We start from the raw sequence: 18516 nt of genomic DNA, 5'->3' as shown, positions 1-18516 counted from the left end.
CCTTTCAATAAGCTCTTACTAACACCTTAAAACAAACAAAACAAAACATGAGATTGGGAATTAGTTGACAAAGTCCCTATGTAGAGCGATGAAATACATATCAAAGATAGAAAAAAATAACCGATGATTTCATTTTTTCGAATATTGCACAAAAAAAAGTATATTTGGCATCAAATGTTTTCATGTACCCGATTTCATGTACTGTTCCCTTGGGTGATTTTTCGGTTTCCAAAAAACTTAAATTTTGACATCGGCGACACCCGTTAGGGTGTTAAATAAAAAATGAGAATTTTTTCAATCACATATAAAAAAGAATTTTTTTTTTCATCGATTTCAGTATTTTTTATTAATAACATAATGTATTTTCTTCAAAAAATGTCAGTGAATGTTTGAGTAAGGGCCGTGGTCTGCTGTTCGACGCAACTTTGTCGCGATGCTCTCACAAGAACGTTGTACGGCACTTACGTCAATTTTCCGGGTACAATTCCGTACAATACAATTTATACACTAGGGCACTGAGTGAGCCAAATAAATCCTCTATTGGGTGGCACTGGGGCAAGTTTGTTGGGTTACGATCTTTCGGCACGAACGGTATCTTTTTCTCCTCAAGATACGCCAGCGTCTTCTTGGCGTAATGAGAAGACGCCTTGTCCGGCCAGAAGACGTACTTCCCATCCGCGTGATGCTCGTTCAGGAACGGCAGCAGGATTTTATCGAGGCACTCTTCTCGATAGATTTGTTGGTTGATTGCCAGACCGCTCGGCTTAAACCAAGGCTTTGAAATGCCCCGATCGGAAATGGCGATGTACAACATAACCTTTTTTTCAAACTTGTGCTTGAACTTGTATTTCACTTCAGGCGGTGTGGATGATTTGTCGCTGGAGTAGTAATTATCATTTCCTGGAATATGCGTTTTGGAAAGCGGAAAATAGCTTTCGTCGTCCAGAACGAAAGACGTTCCGCGGTATTTTTTGGTCATCCACCGACACTGTGATTTAACCGTCTCAATCTGCTCCTCCGTGTACTCCGGCGACCTCGTCTTCTTCCTGCAGCCGATTCCTTCCATCTTGAGGGTCCGATGGATCAATACGTGGGAGCAGCCATATTTCCGACCAGCGTCACGCAGGCTGGTTGCCTCCTTGTTGTCAAACAACTTCTTTAACGATGTCTTCCTCTGCTTCATCATTATCGTCACCGGACGACCACTTCCGACCTTTCGCTCTACGTTCAGGGAACCCGATACGATACGGATACGATATACCGTACTGACAGGTACATTTTCTTCCTTAAAATGTGCCACCGTGAACTTTTTTCCTTGCTGGAAATGCGTTTCGTAGAACCGTACAATGCGTTCGCGGAGCACGTGTTGTTTCGACGCCATCTTTGCTTTGACTAAATTCAAACTAGCAAAACCAAACACGCCTACTGTTTCTAGGAAGCCCAAAAAGCAATTTTTTTGGAGAAAGAAAATTTTACGCTCTTTATTTGAGTTACTGAAAGGTATTGAAAAAATTCTCATTTTTTATTTAACACCCGTTAGTGGATAAAGTCCGAATGATCTAATATTTTGCATATGGTATATTATCGTGCAAATCAACACTTCGCAGCACGTTCCGTTTGGAAAATCGAGATAACTATTTTCATGGGCACCCTAAGCCATACATTTTGCCTCGTATTCCGAGAATCTTTTTTTGACAAAAAAAAAAAAAAAATTCCGAGATGACAGAAGATCTTGACGATTCATGGAATTTGAAAACAATTGACATCATTTTTGTTGTTGTTGAAAACCTCAATTTCATGATTTTTGGATTCTCAAAAAAACTCAAACTTTGACGGCTGTGCAACACTAGTAAATGAAATCCGATTGAGCTGATAGTTTTTCGGGTAGTTGTTCGTGGGAACCAACATTTTTAAGGGGGATCCCGGTCTGGAAGATCGAAGAAATTTAATTTTTGTTTTTTGCATTTTCAGGAAGCTTATGCCCTCAGAAATGTTGTTCTCAAAGGATTTTTCGATATTTTATTTCGTTGGAAAGTACAGCCAAAAGTATGAAGTCACCTAAAGGGATATAGTATTGCTTTAAACGCGTTTTTCTCGAAACTATTTTTTTCAACTTGTGGTATCTTGTGGTATCAGGATCTACTCGACCGATTTGGCTGAACTTTTTCATCAGTATGTAAAAATAAATTATCTAAAGCCGTTTTGTGATATCTGATTTTTTTTCGATTTTTTATGAGCTTCTAAACAGCGATTTTTTATGAAAAATCTCAGGATCTAGTCGACCGATTTGGCTGAAATTTTTTATCAGTATGTAAAAATAAACTATCTAAAGCCGTTTTGTGATATCTAATTTTTTTCGATTTTTTATGAGCTTCTAAACAGCGATTTTTTTATGAAAAATGACTAATATTTAACAAAATGGCTGCCATTTTGGCAATTTTTCGAATTTTCAAAAACCCATATATAACGCTTTGGGTAATGTACTAAAGTTTTGTAATATTCATTGGAATTCGTTCTGCGGCACTCCGTTGCTTCTGAACCGATACCACCAGCAAGATACCGATTTTGAGACAGCATCCACACATTAAGCTGTTGACAGCGTAATAATCATTATTCGTGCACTCAAAAAAATGGAAAATACATTTTCAAATGTACCTTAAACAATATCCAAAATACCCGAATATTTCACTTTATTCCTAACATCCTAACAAAATCACTAAAATTCATTATTTTTCGACCTTCTACACAGGGGTCCCCCTTATTCAAGTCCCGTTTGAAAATTCGAACGTTACTTTTTTCCCTTACATCACTTGGCACTCTAGTGTACATGCATGTTCATCTCACATCTACACAAAAAAAATTACAAACTATTGCTTTTTCACTGTAAGATTATTTGTTTTTTTTATTGTCTAGTTAGACCGAACAGCCGGACAGTTGATATGAGGCTTTTATCGTTGTGTTATTATAACCACAAATAGTCCGATCTTTTTTGTTGCAAACAGAAGAACATGTGTGAACAGAGAGAAGGCAGGATCCGGGTCATGAACCGATCTCCAACACTAAGGATGGTAGCGTGGATGTAGTTTTTTCTATAATAACACACATAGATGGTCAATTGAGGGCTCCGTGTATTGAAATAAAGATTTATCGCTAGTAAACGAACACGTAATCAATTTCGCTTATGTAGTCATAGTCGCGGAAGTATTTTATGGATTCAAGAGAACATTCAGAATGGCTTTGATAGACAGAAAAGGAGGATTAGCGCCAAATCCTAATGCATAATTTGTCGGATTGGCTGGGAGAAATTACAAGAATAACACAAGGAAATCGAAACGAGGAAACCATGCTTCAACGCTCCAACGATATATCGCCACTCAAAAAAGTTCCTGAAGGTATGGTACAGACGATCGAGGTACACTTTCCTTCGATCGGTGATCTCCTTCTATACAACAAGCGATTTCATTCGATGAACATTTTTGACCTCTAAAATAATTTACAATCTCTAGGATTTGCCAATCTTTCTCAGCAGCTTTTAGTAGTCTTCAATCACATGGCATGACCGACGCGACGTCTCGGTCGCTTTTAGAATTTCAGATTATGTTGCACAGAAAGCTGTATCCAAATAGGCATTTTTCGGTCGAGACTGTAAAATGAAGCAACCGAACTAACATACGACTTTATACTCATGAGTTTTTTTCTCTGTGGTTATTTCCTCTGTGATTTTTCCAGGAATCTTTTTGTTTCAGACCGTGTTCAACTCACCACTTGTTAGAATACGATCTGCCGATTCAAGCAGCAACTCTTAGAATTCCAGATCAATTTCGAGCTGCTGCTCATTTTTTTACTGGAAAGAATGACGGGTCTCCTCTTAGTGTATTCACTGTCTCCAGTGAAGATTCTTACGCGTTCCGTTTTTGCTTCAATCAACTTATCGTAGGGGACGATTTCCAACAGAGAACTTCCACCTAACTGTATCTGCTTAGAAGATAGGCTTTCTTTTTCCCTTTCTTTCTCTTCTCTCTCTCTCTTTCTCTTTTTTCTTTCTTAAATTCTCTTTTGTTACTTCCCACTTTCTCTCTTTCTCTCACTCGCTCTTCGTCTTTCTTTTCCTTTCTTTTTCTTTCTCTCTTTTTTCTTTCTTTGCTTTTCTCTTTCTCTCTCTGTTATTTCTTTTTTTCTTTGTCCCTCTCTTTTTCTTTCTTTTCTTGTCTGTTTTTCTTTTTCTCTCTCTTCCTCTCTCTCTATATTTCTGTCTCTCTTTTCTTTCTTTCTTCTTTTCTCTTCTATCTCTTTCTCTTTCTCTCTCACCTTTTTTTATCGTAACTTGATAATGTTTCCAATTGCGTCTAATAACCCTTTAGGATTGGCAGCTCGATTGGAACAGTCGATGACTCGATCATGCAGTTTCAAACTGTACGGATAATAATGTCGTTAGCTATCACTTTTACAATATCCAAGGAAGTTTAGACATGATGTCTGATGCGATCTATGTCTTTATAAAAGAAGTGTTTCGAACTCGAAATATCTGCAATGCATTCATTAGACAACATATACAAAATTATAATCCCCACCGTGGATCTTCCGCTCGTGGGTAATCGGGGTTTTGCTGTATACTAAGTTTGCCACGTTACCCGTATTTTGCTCAATGGGGTTGCAAAGTGGCACTTGGTTTCAAAACGATTCGGATTTTTCCCTCTTATTATACTGAATAGAAAATTAATTATGTAGAAATATCGTAATAACATCCATACTTTATCATTAGCTTCATTTAAAACCAACAGTGAACAATCACGTCAATCAGATTATCACGATCTTTCTCATTAACAGCTGCTGGTGCTGGGCCTGGCGGAAATGGTGCGCTTCCAAGGAGCTAAAACCAAGGACGATCCTTATAGGTCGTCCGACAGCGGAAAAGTTCCCTGCGAACGAGATACGCAACCAGAAATACAACTTTTTCACCTTTCTTCCTCTGGTGCTCTTCGAACAATTTCGGTTCTTTCTGAATCTGTACTTTCTCATCATGGCCGTCAGTCAGTTCATACCGGATATTAGGATCGGCTATTTGTACACCTATTGGGGCCCGCTCGGATTCGTGCTGGCAGTGACGATATGTCGTGAGGCGGTCGATGATTTGCGACGACACCAACGGGATCGGGAAGTGAATTCCCAGAAGTATAAGCGTTTCGCGAGCGCCGAGAAACCACCGGAGCTTGTCTCGTCCTCGAAGCTGAAGGTCGGAGATATCATCATGGTGGAGAAAGATGAACGCGTTCCAGCCGATTTGATATTGTTGAGGACGAGTGATAAAAGCGGGGCAGTGTTTGTGAGAACCGACATGTTGGATGGTAGGTGGTGAAGCTTTTCCCAAATTTGCATTAACAACATAATTAACTTTTCAGGTGAAACCGACTGGAAACTACGTCTAGCTATACCCGCTACACAGAAACTAATCTCGCACAGTGATCTGTTAAACGTAGGCGCTTCCCTATACGTAGAGAAACCACAACGGGACATTCACACTTTTATTGGAACCTTCTCGAAGGTATATCGCGTATACATTGCATTGTTGCTGCTGGTAATCATGCTGATTTCATTCACAGCTCGAAGGATCCGAGGACGAAGGGCTGAATGTGGAAAATACGCTGTGGGCTAATACGGTCGTGGCATCGGGCACTGCTATTGGCATCGTGATCTACACAGGTCCGGAAACACGAAGCGTTATGAACAATTCCCAGCCCCGCTCGAAGGTGGGACTGTTAGACATTGAAATCAATGGTCTGACAAAGGTGCTGTTCTGCGCCGTCATTGGACTATCATTCGTTATGATGTGTCTGAAGGGTTTCAATGGTCCCTGGTATCGGTACATGTTCCGATTTGTGTTGCTGTTCTCGTACATTATTCCAATCAGCCTGAGGGTGAACTTGGACATGGGGAAAGCGTTTTACTCTTGGCAGATGCAAAACGATGACGAGATCCAAGGGACTGTAGTTCGTTCGACAACGATCCCGGAAGAATTGGGAAGAATATCTTACCTATTAACCGATAAAACGGGTACGCTAACGCAGAATGAAATGATTTTCAAGAAAATCCACGTTGGAACGGCCGCCTACGGTAGGGATACATTTCCGATGGTGTCAGCAGCAATTCAGTCTGTATACAACAGCATTGCGGTACAGGGTGAATCCTCGCCGTCGAGACCATCCGGTTATCAGCCGCGTCTTAGGAAACCGGATGGTTGGCGAATTTGGGAATCGGTAAAAGCTTTGGCATTGTGTCACAATGTAACACCTGTGTACGACAACGGGAATGGAGGAAGCGGAATGAATGGAGGCTCTGATCGTAGAAACTCGCCTTCCAGATCGATTTCGGTAGAAGCACCAGAATCAATGCGACTGATGGAGAAAACATACCAGGCTTCTAGTCCAGATGAGATTGCGCTTGTCAAGTGGACTGAGTCGGTGGGTTTAACGCTGATTAATCGGGACTTGAATCATATGACGCTGCAAGTTCAGGAAAAAGAATCTCATCGTTCTTCGATGAATGAGAATGCATCGATCAACACTACAGTTACCAATCTGTCGGTCAACTCTAAGACCGACCTCAACTCGCCCTCTAACTCAGGCAGCAACACCTCGCTGAACTCGATTGCGAGTGGTATTATGAAGTATCAAATTCTCCAAACTTTCCCCTTCACAAGCGAAAACAAACGCATGGGTATTATAGTGAAAGAGTTGAACAGCGGTGAAATAACATTTTATCTGAAAGGTGCTGACGTTGTGATGTCTGGCATTGTACAGTACAACGATTGGCTTGCTGAGGAGAGTGGTAATATGGCTCGCGAGGGTCTTCGTACGCTGGTTGTAGCGAAAAAAGTTCTAACTGAGGATCAGTATAACGACTTCGAGACAAGATACAACGCTGCTAAAGTGAGTGTGGCGGATCGAGTAACAAAAGTTTCCGCGGTAATTGAAAGTTTGGAGCGGGAGATGGAACTGCTGTGTTTGACGGGAGTAGAAGACAGACTACAAGACAGGGTACGGCCGACACTTGAGCTACTAAGAAACGCGGGTATCAAAATCTGGATGTTGACCGGAGACAAACTTGAAACGGCCACATGTATTGCCAAAAGCTCACATCTTGTCGGTAGGAATCAGAACATTCACGTGCTGAAAAGTGTCCTGACAAGAACGGACGCTCACTTGGAGTTGAATCAATTTCGACGCAAACAGGATTGTGCGCTAGTAGTATCTGGCGAGAGCTTGGAAATATGCCTGCAATACTATCAACCAGAGTTTATGGAATTGGCGATCGCTTGCCCTGCGGTAGTATGCTGCCGATGCAGTCCCACACAAAAGGCGCAAGTCGTTTCACTGATTCAGAAATATTCCGGAAAACGAACTTGTGCCGTCGGCGATGGTGGCAACGATGTTAGTATGATTCAACAGGCAGATGCGGGCATTGGTATAGAGGGACGTGAAGGCAAACAAGCTTCTTTGGCGGGTGACTTTAGTATACCCCAGTTCTCGCATATTGCCAAGTTGTTGATAGTGCACGGTCGTCGATCGTATAAACGTTCGGCCGCTCTATCACAGTTCGTGATTCATCGGGGTCTGATCATATCGACGATGCAAGCTGTTTTCTCAGCAGTCTTCTATCTCTCCTCCGTGGCCTTATACCAGGGATTCTTAATGGTAGGTTATGCGACGCTGTACACGATGTTTCCCGTGTTTTCGCTTGTCCTCGATCAGGATATTAGTTCGAACATTGCACTGACCTATCCGGAGCTATACAAGGAATTGTCGAAGGGCAGAAGTTTAAGTTACAAAACGTTCTTCATGTGGGTGTTGATCAGCATTTATCAAGGTGAGAGGTCATCTGTTATCTATGTTATTGGTGTTAATGGAAGCGTTTGTGTTGATTTCAGGTGGTGTCATTATGTATGGCGCGTTGATATTGTTTGAGGACGAATTCATTCACATCGTGGCAATCAGCTTTTCTGCACTTATCTTGACTGAGCTGATTATGGTTGCACTAACCATCCGAACATGGCACAAGTGAGTAGTCGCATTATTTTACTAACGTTGCATATTGCTGAGAGGGGGAAAACAGTTATCTCTGCAATAGTTTTCAATTTATAGCTATTCGATATGTAGGGCTACTGCAAGGCTCTTATCCATATGAATAAAAATAGAAGACCGAATGTGTTGGTAAGCGCAAAACCCGAGAATGGGATGGTCCGATTTGAGCCGTCTTCATTTTGTTGTATTCGTCGCTTCCTGTAGATCAGGGATACTCAAACTATTTCGGGCAAGAGACCCCTTTTCCAGAATGAGATGCCATCGACCCCCTATAGTCAAAATTCTTTAAAAATTTTATCTTTATCTCATACATACAAAATACTTACTAGTTCAAGCACATTGCGAATGGTTAAGTGAGTAAATTTGACATCATTTTCAATCAATTAATAGACATAAAATTCAGTAAATAACAAGTGTTAATAATTACTAATACAAATTACAACAATAATACTTTCTACTAAAATATTAGTCATTCGTATAACAAGTTGATTCACGTAACACAACTTATACAGTATCTTGAAAGTTTCAAATAGGATTGTTAATTAATAGAGGACGATTTCTAGACCTAGTTGATCACCAAAATCAGTTTTCATTTATGTCGACCCCTAGGAACCCCGAGGGCTCGATATCGACCACTTTGAGAACCCTTTGAGATTTTCGGAAAATTCTGACGGATGGTCGGAAAATTCGGAAAATTGAATTCCCATATGTTCTAGAGTTACATCATTACAAGCGTCATTAGTCCATTCGATGTTTGCCCTATTGAAATTGATTTATGTTTGAAGTTGGAAATGGATTTTCAGGCAAAATAAGGCACTCCTACATCTTCTATGTGTATAAATAAAAATGGAAGCATAAATGTGTTGGTAAGCGCAAATTTGTTGTATTCGTCTCTGTCCGTAGATCTGGAAGAAAGTTCGGAAAAAATAATTCCCATATTTTTTACGACATCGTTGTTATTCCAAACGGATTTCACGTTTGTGAAATTAAGCTGTTCCATTGTGTTCCATTGATGCGAAGCGAAAATGGTAATGGATTCTCAGGTGGAATAACGCGCTTAGGAAATAAAAATTTACTTTTCTGTATCAAACATGTATTCCATGTAACTGAGAATCATTTTACAGGTCGGACACGATTATCCGAAATGCTGATTTTATTTTCACTCCGGATAATTGATTTCTCCGGATAATCGAATCATACAAAAATTTAAAAGAAAATCTCTCGGTAAACGTAAAATAACAATTATTTGCACTGCTTTTTAGTATATGCCAGTGGTGGCCAGGTATAGTCATAGTGCGGGCCGCATCAGAATTTTCATTATTTATTTATTTTATTTTTATTTCTAATTAGTAACATGAGAATTCAGTCTCTTTCAACGTTACATTATGTAAATACATAAGAAGGTGCGCCGTGGTTTCTAAACTATTCATGAATACAAACATTCATTGACTTATTAATTCATTACTTCTTCTAAAGGAATCGATAACTTCAAATATTAAAGTGCTCTTTGCATCCTCTCTTAAAAGCTGATGTGGAATTTACTAAGGTTTACTCATTTGGTAGAGAATTCCAATAGGAAATGCCTCTGACGAAACACGAACTGCCGTATGAGGATGTATTGTGACGAGGAATAGAATACTTTTTCGCACGCGAACTTCTCAATGGCTTTAGATTAGTATGTAGATATCCGGGAGCTTTTGACTTCGCAAGTTTGAACAAAAAGAGGCAACATCTAAACCGAGAAAATTTGTTGAACGTACACCCTATTTAAGCGATGTTGAAGGTGGGTAACTCTATCATATCTACTCAAGTTAAATACGAATCGAACACAAGCATTCAATGCTATTCGTAGTCTTGATTCTGCATACACTGTCGTTCCTGACAGAATAAAATCGCAAGCTATGAAATGCGGTAGTATTAAACTTTTAAAAAGTTTAAGTTTTATATCACTACTTAGGAATGATGATACAGCGTAGAGGGTCCGCAAAGTTGCATAAATTTTGCCACATTGTTTGAAAATAAATTTTTCAAATTCAAAATTTGATTGAATTGTGATCCGCAAGCTCACTCCTTCCACCGCAAAAGCAATGTTAGCATTGTTCAACTTTAACTAGGGTTTCAGGACATAGTTGACGTGGGAGAGGCTCAAAAATAGAGCACTCGTTTTATTAGGATTCAGTTTGAGTCCATTTCTGACGGACCACTCATGAATATTGGCTAGGTCTTCGTTAACTTTCCTCGAAACAATTGTGGAAGTATCATCCAAAAAACCGTCAAATGCCTTTGAGAAGTTTAGGAGCAGTAAAACAGCTGGCCTTCCTTTATCTAGGATTAACCCTATATCATCAAAGACTTCCAGCATTGCAGTTTTTGTACTGTGATTCGCACGATATCCAGATTGCTGACTTATAAATAAATTTTCGCGGTTAATATACTGACAGATTTGGGTTTTGATTATGCGTTCAAATAACTTTGACAATGCGGGTAATATACTTATTGGACGTAAATTCTGCAGGTTATTCAAATTTGATTTTTTCTTCAATGGCAATATTTTAGATTTCTTCCATTCCTCTGGAAAGATACTTGTAGCAACTGTGCAGTTGAATAAATATGTGATGGGTTTGATTATAAGCGGATTAATTGATTTTAGAAACTTGATGGGTATTTCATCAAGCCCAATGGCATTCGATTTCATGCAATATAGTTTATTGATAACATGCATTTCACTTATTTGATTGAAATAAAATGGATCTGCACTGGCTGGATTGTTGGACACATCATCAATATTTAAATCACGAATACCATCCGAAAAATCATTTGCAAAGCATTCGTTAATCTCATCCAGAGCTTGGAAATATTGAGCTTGTTAAGCAACATTGAAAATATATTTTTATCAGTGTAACGCGTTTATTTTGCTTGTCGATGCTACTGTCATTCATTCGACGGCAAACAAATTTACAACTGTGTTCATTCATATTCATTCTGTGCTCTCTGAGCTTTCCTCAAAGCTCGAGTCATGAGAATTCATTCACATTTATTGATTGCCATTGAATTGTCAGGAATGTTGTGACTGTTCATTTTCAGTATCCCGATATGTGTGTGATTTTCTCATTGAGTCAGTGCCTTGCTTATTCAGTTGTTTTTGAAGTTACTCCGAAAGGGCAACGCAAATCGGTGGCGCAAGCGGAAATGCCAACAAAAGAGCAAGATCTGCATGCACACTCACAGCTAAGGATTGCTTAGGCTTGGACGGCGAGGGGGCATTCTGCAGAATCGATCCAAGCAGCGAATGCAAACTGTGTCAGCCAAAGCTGGATGTTGGCAATTTCATCCGCTAATCCTATAGCATAGTTTGATCCGTTTGCAAAAGGAAGCTCGAAATATTCCCATTGCGGTCGTGTCTTGGACACCACCATTTTATGTTCGTGTGTTCAGAATTTAAAAAGAATTAAATGTTTGAAATTTGAGTCAAGACGGTATTTTTTACATCGGAATTCTTCTTTTGAAGCATTTCTGACAAGTGGATTTGGAGCTGCATATTCACTATTTAAAATGAAAGCAATTTAACTGAGACGGAAACCTTGCATGCTTGAACAATTTAATTTATTGTCACTATTATGAGCATTCTGTACTTTCTTATCTTCCTCAACGAATTTCTCCGTTTCGTCAGTGTCCGAGAACGATGCTGATAGTGAATGAACTGGTATGTTAATGTCAATGAATGACAAAACTAGGGATATTTTGTTTTGCTCACATTCCGTGAACGCAGAACAGAACGAAAAACAGAATGAAAAAAAACTGGATGAATCAACTGTGAGTGGCTTGCTGTGATTGTGAGGTTTGGCGTTGGTTCATTTTCGGTATCCCGAATGCAATGGTATAATGATCGAATGTGGCCGGAAATTCTGCTGAAAAGATTGATGTGATACAGATATTTCCAAGCACTGATCTCATCAGATTCAAACTCTATTGTTGGCGATTTAGTACTCTTACCAACTCCTATGTTTATCAATCTTTTCCACAATTCCTTTGGTGGCATATTAGGGTTGAGATTTCTTTCATAATATTCTTTTATGGTTTGACGAACTCTAAAGGTCACTTGATTCCGAAGAGTTTTGAATAATTTAAAATCATCAGAATACTTTGAGTACTTCCACCTTTTGTATGCAAGATCGCGATCTACAATTGCTTTACCTATTATGTCATTGAACCATGGATTTTGATTTTTTCGTGGCACAAATGATCGTATTGCCACAAACCTATCATGGAATGCAACGATATTGCAATTGAAAAATCGGTGTAAAAAATTTGGATCTGTTGAATGATAGTAACTAGACCAGTCTAGTAAATTGAATGCTGCCATGAGACCATCATCATCCATAGATTGATAATCGCGATAACTAACCTTCTCAGGTAGGTGAACGAGGTCAAAATCGAGTGAAGCAAAAATAAGATCATGATTCGAAAAGTTTGGGACATCAATTTGATTGAATCTAAGAACTCGTGACCTTGAATTCAGCAGCATAAGGTCGAGCTGGTCATCAGTCGCGAACACTTTGCTGAACTATGATTTAATAGGTTGACATTTGAATCACCTACCACAAAAATATTACTGTAGTGAGTGCGTGACGTATTTCAACAACAAGCAATCAACAGCGTCCACACAGTCTGCTTCAGGTGGATTATACATGCTAACAAGAAACAGCTTTCCATCATCTAGAATAATTTCCATCGCGACGTACTCAGAATAACCCCTGGCTGATGAATGGATTTCTCCAGGAGGTTTTAGTGGATACCGTCTTTCATAAACACCAAAATACCGCCCTTCCCTATCGTGTCTGATAATATTGTAGCCTTCAAGTGTCAGCGATGAATTGTCGATGTCGACACATATGATATCAACACCACTCAATCGGGCTATTTGTTGTAACTCGTCTAGTTTGGAAAACCTGCGAGCACAGATGCTCTGGATATTTACAATACATATTGAAAGTTTATTTTTAATTAGTGCACTTTTTATAATAATTCCTGGCAGACACCAATTCGATGAGACATTTCCACTAGAAATACTAGCCATTTCTCCAAAAAGGTTTACGATGTTCAGAGCAAATGAAAGAGAATGAATAAAAAAGTACTAGCAATCGACTACAATCTATAATAATATTGTTTACAAATTCAATCTAATTCACATTTCTTTGCGACGCAAATGTTGTTTGTATTACAAACCGCGCTCACTATAAAATTAATAATTTTCAACGTCCCCCAGCATTCCAAGCAGCAACAGCATCCAGGCAGCAGCAGCAACAATATTTTGGCTTTCAGGAGGGAGACAGGGAATAGATATGGATGGAATGGAAGAAATAAACAAGAGCTGATAAGGAAAGGAAAGGAAAGAAACTATGTTATTCTGAAGATCGTCCTCTGGCAATACGGGTTTCTCTTGATCATTTTGCATTTTTTTACGTTAACGATGCCCATTCTCGTGAAGACTCCAGGTAACTTCCCTTTATTCTTTAATCGCAAAGCCTTCGCACGGAGCTCTTTCGCAGCAGGTCCTAAATTATCGTTTACAAAAACTCTGTTGAGAATCCGATGTCAGCGAGCGAGAGTTTTCTTGAACGCAAATAACGTGCATAAAATTCATTCCGCTGCACAGTTATTGCGAACTGAATCAAAATCAAATAGACTATTCCATTTTTGGGATTGGTTTTGGAAAGTCTTTTGATATCCACTAACGGAATCGCTTCATCCACATACCCAAGAGATCGGCACCAAGTGACGAAATAGTTTGCCAGATTTTCTCCTGTGGTGTACGGTACACCACTCACTATAAGATCGTTGGAGCGTGTGTTTCTATCGGCGACTGCAAGACACTTAGCTCTATTTTTATCGACAGTATTTATAATGTTGGTAGTGGTATTGTTGGTCTCCTTTCGAATGTTGTCTAAGTCCAATGTTATATCCGATCGCAATTTGTTGATTTGGGCTTCAAGCGAATGCTCCAGACGTCGAATCTCTTCGACTGTGTTTTGTTGTTTCGTTGCAAGCTGTGATTTCATTTGTTTCGCTAGCTCAGAGACACTCATATCATCAACGGCTGGGTGTTTGCTCGCCGACTGACTACGGAGAGGACGACGAGAGCTGTGGTCGTTAGCCATGGTTGCTTAAAATGCTAGTTGTTCTTCTGAATCCAGCAGCGAATAAAATAATATCCTGATTCACAGCAACAACTGGCGAAAGTAAAACGGACAGTAAAACGTTCAGGTACTCGTCAATGATAGCGATAACCGGTATATAGTGGTTTGTTCTTGGGAAATATACGATAGTGTCTTATTACTTAGTGTTTCCTAATAGATGAATATAAGAAACCATTGAAGCGATGCTCATATAATTACTATTTTCTGTACACGATGAACAAAGAGAAGCAATTGTGTTTTTAAATGTTATAATTATCTAAATTTCTGCATTTGAATCTTCAAGTAGATAATGAAACAATCAGATCAGTAATAAAATTAAATAATATTGGTTCTTAGCATTATAACTCCTCGGATTCAACATTGAATTATTCCACATACTCAGCATTTACTCATACCGTTGGAGTAAGTCACTACACCATCTTTATGCGATTGAACGTGATATCGGTAAATCATGTTGCTAGAATTACCAACATTGCAGATTTCCTTTACAAAAATCAATTCATTGAAAAACCACATCCCAGAGTATTCTTCAGGAAAAAAGTACTATCATAGACTCGCAACAAATCACTAAATTTCTTCTAAACCTTTTTGATTTTATCCGATAACAACTGAAGCTACCGACGGAGACGTTTTGACTATTATCGGAATTGTAAATACTAACGCTACGAAAAGAGCAACCTGGTGATTACGTCTAGCTATGCGGATCGTTCATTGAAACGATTGATTGTTCGCATAAATAGACGCAAACTTCTCGGATCACGTCTCAACTGCTTAACTACGCGCTTGTGATCTTTTTCACTGACGGAGCATCCATTTTTGCCGTTCTTCACCTTCCGGTCGATGGTTAGGTTCTCGAAGTATCGTTTTAGTACTCTGCTGACCGTGGATTGGACGATTCCCAGCATCTTACCGATGTCCCGATGTGACAACTCCGGATTCTCGAAATGAGTGCGCAGGATTAATTCACGACGCCATTTTTCGTTCGACGACATTTTTCCAAATTTACGAAAAATTGACAGTGAAGCATGGCCAACGTGATCTATACACTCTTATCTGATTATAAGCGAAAGCTGAAGATATAATTCCTAAAAATTAAATTTCTACAGCGTTTTTTCCGTGATGCAATTTGATGTGACACACCCTTTACTTCAAAGTTTTTTGGCAACTCACCCCATACATACAAATCATATGTCTAATTTCATGGCATGGGTACGTTCGTAAGTCTTCGGGTCGCTTGACGTTTACTCGCAACCGACTAAATGACAACGTAAAAACCCGGTTTTACTGCCGTTACTTGCACGAATTTATGCGAGTGTGACAAAATAGAACCAAAAACCTAAAAAAGTCCTTTAAGTACTAACGAGAACAATTGTCAGAAGGTTAAACTAGCACGGAAAAAACGGGAAAGAAAACAGAAAATGATCAGCTTGGATACACACAATTACCAAGAATTTCTCGCAGTTATTTTCATTCAATTGTATGGAACAATTATCAACTATATTCTTTATTTCTACGGGCCGTATGAACAAGGCTGGAGGGCCGCGGGCTGGCCACCACTGGTATATGCAGTGTCGTAGCCAGAAATCAACCAGCGCCCCTTGGGGGGAGGGGTAATGTTTTGAAAATCGAAAAAAAATTCATCGCTTTCTTACAGCACAGCTCAATTCCAATTTCCGCGAAAAGCTTCATGTCGCTTACAACCACCATATTCACTAGAAATAGAAGGAAATTGGCAAAGAGCTTTTTATTTAAAATCACATCAAAATTCATAATTTGAGCCTAAACATGATTGTTAACATACAAAAATTCGAAGTTTCGAAAATTCATAAAAATTCGAAGTTCCACAAAGTTTGTCAAAAATAGTTTTACTCTCTTGGGCCCATTTTTGCAAATTTTGTGCATGACTTCTGTATTATATGAAAAAATAAAAAATATGTTTTTTTAGATATTGCAAATTAAAGATTTCCTTTTGTAAATAAAAAAAAAGAGTAATAATTTTTTTCCACAATGTATATTTTTTAACGTTTGGACATCAATACTCTATAAGGTACACCGGGGCAAGTTGAAATTCGGGGTAAGTTAAAACGGAAATCATAACTTCCACTAGGAATGATGGATTGACGCGATAGAAATATATGAAGTAAACATTACCTTTCAGCCCACCTTATGACAGCCATTACCAGAATATTGGAATGCGTTAACGCAATCCGCGCCTTTGTTTACTCTTACTTGATCCGTTAAATCAAAACAAACATTTTTGCCTGCTGACTGAATCGGTCCACCCCATGTTTTTTCCGACCCTGGGGTAAGTTGAAACCAGTGAAAATCAACTATTTTTAAACCACTACTGCAAATGCCGGACGTTATTTGTCGATGATTGCTGTATGAATGAATGATAATAAATTTAAAAAATATGAATCATTTATATTTCGTCCCTCAGTATGTTCTACATAATTTCTGAACACACAGACATAATACCAGTAAAATTTGTTAGTTTTGCAACTAGGGGTCGTTCAAATACTACGTAACGCAATGTTTTACTATTTTATACTCCTTCTTCCCTACACAACATGAAACAAATCGTCATTTGCATAAAAATATTTAGATTTAGTTGGATTTATTCCTTAACAATTTTCGACAAGTCATCTCCTCCTCCCTTTTTGTGTACTTTACGCAATATTTAAACATTGCGGCCGTTTCGAGTGACACTACTCTGACATTACCGTCTAAAATAGTCTTCTTGAGATTATTGTTTCGTATATTAATTCCTAGTATGGTGTGTCCATTTTGTGTGTATTAGAATACTCCCCCACATCTCACGTGTACAAAAACCCTTTTTTTCCAAATGTTTATATGAAATTCTTTCAATTTAGTGTTTTATAAATCAGTTGTAGATAGTTAGAGAAGCAAAATCGCACATTAAACTCATGATAATTTCGCGTTTCAACTTACCCCGCTCTACGAGACAACGGGAAATAATGCATATGAAAACTAAACATTTTCAAAATTGATATTTTTCGAAGCATCCAGTGTGAATTCCTATTTTTTATTGAAAGTCATCTGTTATACCTTGTATATTATTATATGCTGCAAACAGATTTCAATTTAGTGATTTAGTGATTTTTCAGGATAACTTTCAAGTTGAACTTCGAAAAAATCGTTCCAACTTGCCCCGGTGTACCTTAACTCTTTCTAAGACACTATTTCGGTGGGACTCATAGTTTTTGAGATATAAATTATCAATGATTTATCTTACTAAAACCGATACGCTCTTTTCAAAAGTTACACTTGATCCAAAAAAAACTTAAATGCTGTGGAAAACCCATATTTCGTCCAATCCAAACATAAATTTTTATTCGAATCAAAAACACTCATGTTTTGTCATTTGTCGATTTCATTTAGAATTGCTCATATTTCATCAGCTTATATAAAATATTGCAAATGTTTGTTCTCGTTAAAATCTCAAAAAGATTATCAGTCCAAACACATAATTGAAGAATATAATGGCGTGTACAAGATTATGAAAACTGATGGATCTTGCTTATGAGCCGAAAACTAAACATTAGTCGTATTAATAGTTTTTTTTATAGATTTCGATTTTTTTTCGCACGAAACACTCCGAAATAGATTTTTGCCGCCTTTTCGAAAAAAATGATCGTATAGCAACAGTACCTCCCGGGAAATGTAGAACTGTCTATTCAGAATGGTACACTTATTGTTTGTCCGAAGTCTCCGGTGAAAACTTGAAATGTTGAAATTGCAGTGTTTGCCAAATGATCCACTCATTGAAAAAATCGCTTTCGTTCGTTCAAATATGATCTTTCAGGAAACATTTCCCCCAGCGGTATTCCTTTGTTGTTATGTGTTGCAAATCACGACACAAAAGAGAACGAGACAACTCTGCATCGGCTCGCACTTCATTGCACACCAGCATGCAAGCAAAGCTATCATATACGCTTTTGGTCAGAAAGCTTATTTTCTTCTTTGCCTCTAACATATGCATATCGACCTCTCCATGCATCATGAAACAGCAGGATCGTACGGACCACGCAAAGCGAAAGATTCATATTCAGCTAATGTAGCAGATCCTGATTTTTAAGTCTCAGAGAGTGCAAACTATATGGTTATTTAGCTCGACTAGCGGCCCAATTCTATGTTTTAATAAGTTTACCGCAAAGTCATTGGAATAGCTTTGCTGTTGCACTCAAACAGACTCTCGCAACAACGCAGACGCACACACT

At 38.6% G+C, this 18516-nt stretch overlaps 1 protein-coding gene across 2 annotated transcripts in view; it reads left to right on the top strand.

Annotated features, from left to right (window-relative positions):
• Positions 1-18516, top strand: part of LOC129776314 (probable phospholipid-transporting ATPase IIA) — a 29516-nt gene that overhangs the window by 9274 nt on the left and 1726 nt on the right. For both annotated transcript variants that reach the window (XM_055781890.1, XM_055781891.1), the window contains exons 2-5: positions 4828-5345; positions 5400-5542; positions 5601-7863; positions 7925-8054. In XM_055781890.1, coding sequence (XP_055637865.1) covers positions 4828-5345; positions 5400-5542; positions 5601-7863; positions 7925-8054 — 3054 coding nt within the window. The remainder of the gene's footprint in view (positions 1-4827; positions 5346-5399; positions 5543-5600; positions 7864-7924; positions 8055-18516) is intronic.

Source organism: Toxorhynchites rutilus, chromosome 3 (assembly GCF_029784135.1).
Source record: "Toxorhynchites rutilus septentrionalis strain SRP chromosome 3, ASM2978413v1, whole genome shotgun sequence".
NCBI lineage: Eukaryota > Metazoa > Arthropoda > Insecta > Diptera > Culicidae > Toxorhynchites > Toxorhynchites rutilus.
The sequence above is the reverse complement of the archived record's forward strand: the minus strand, read 5'-3'. Positions and strand labels throughout refer to the sequence as shown.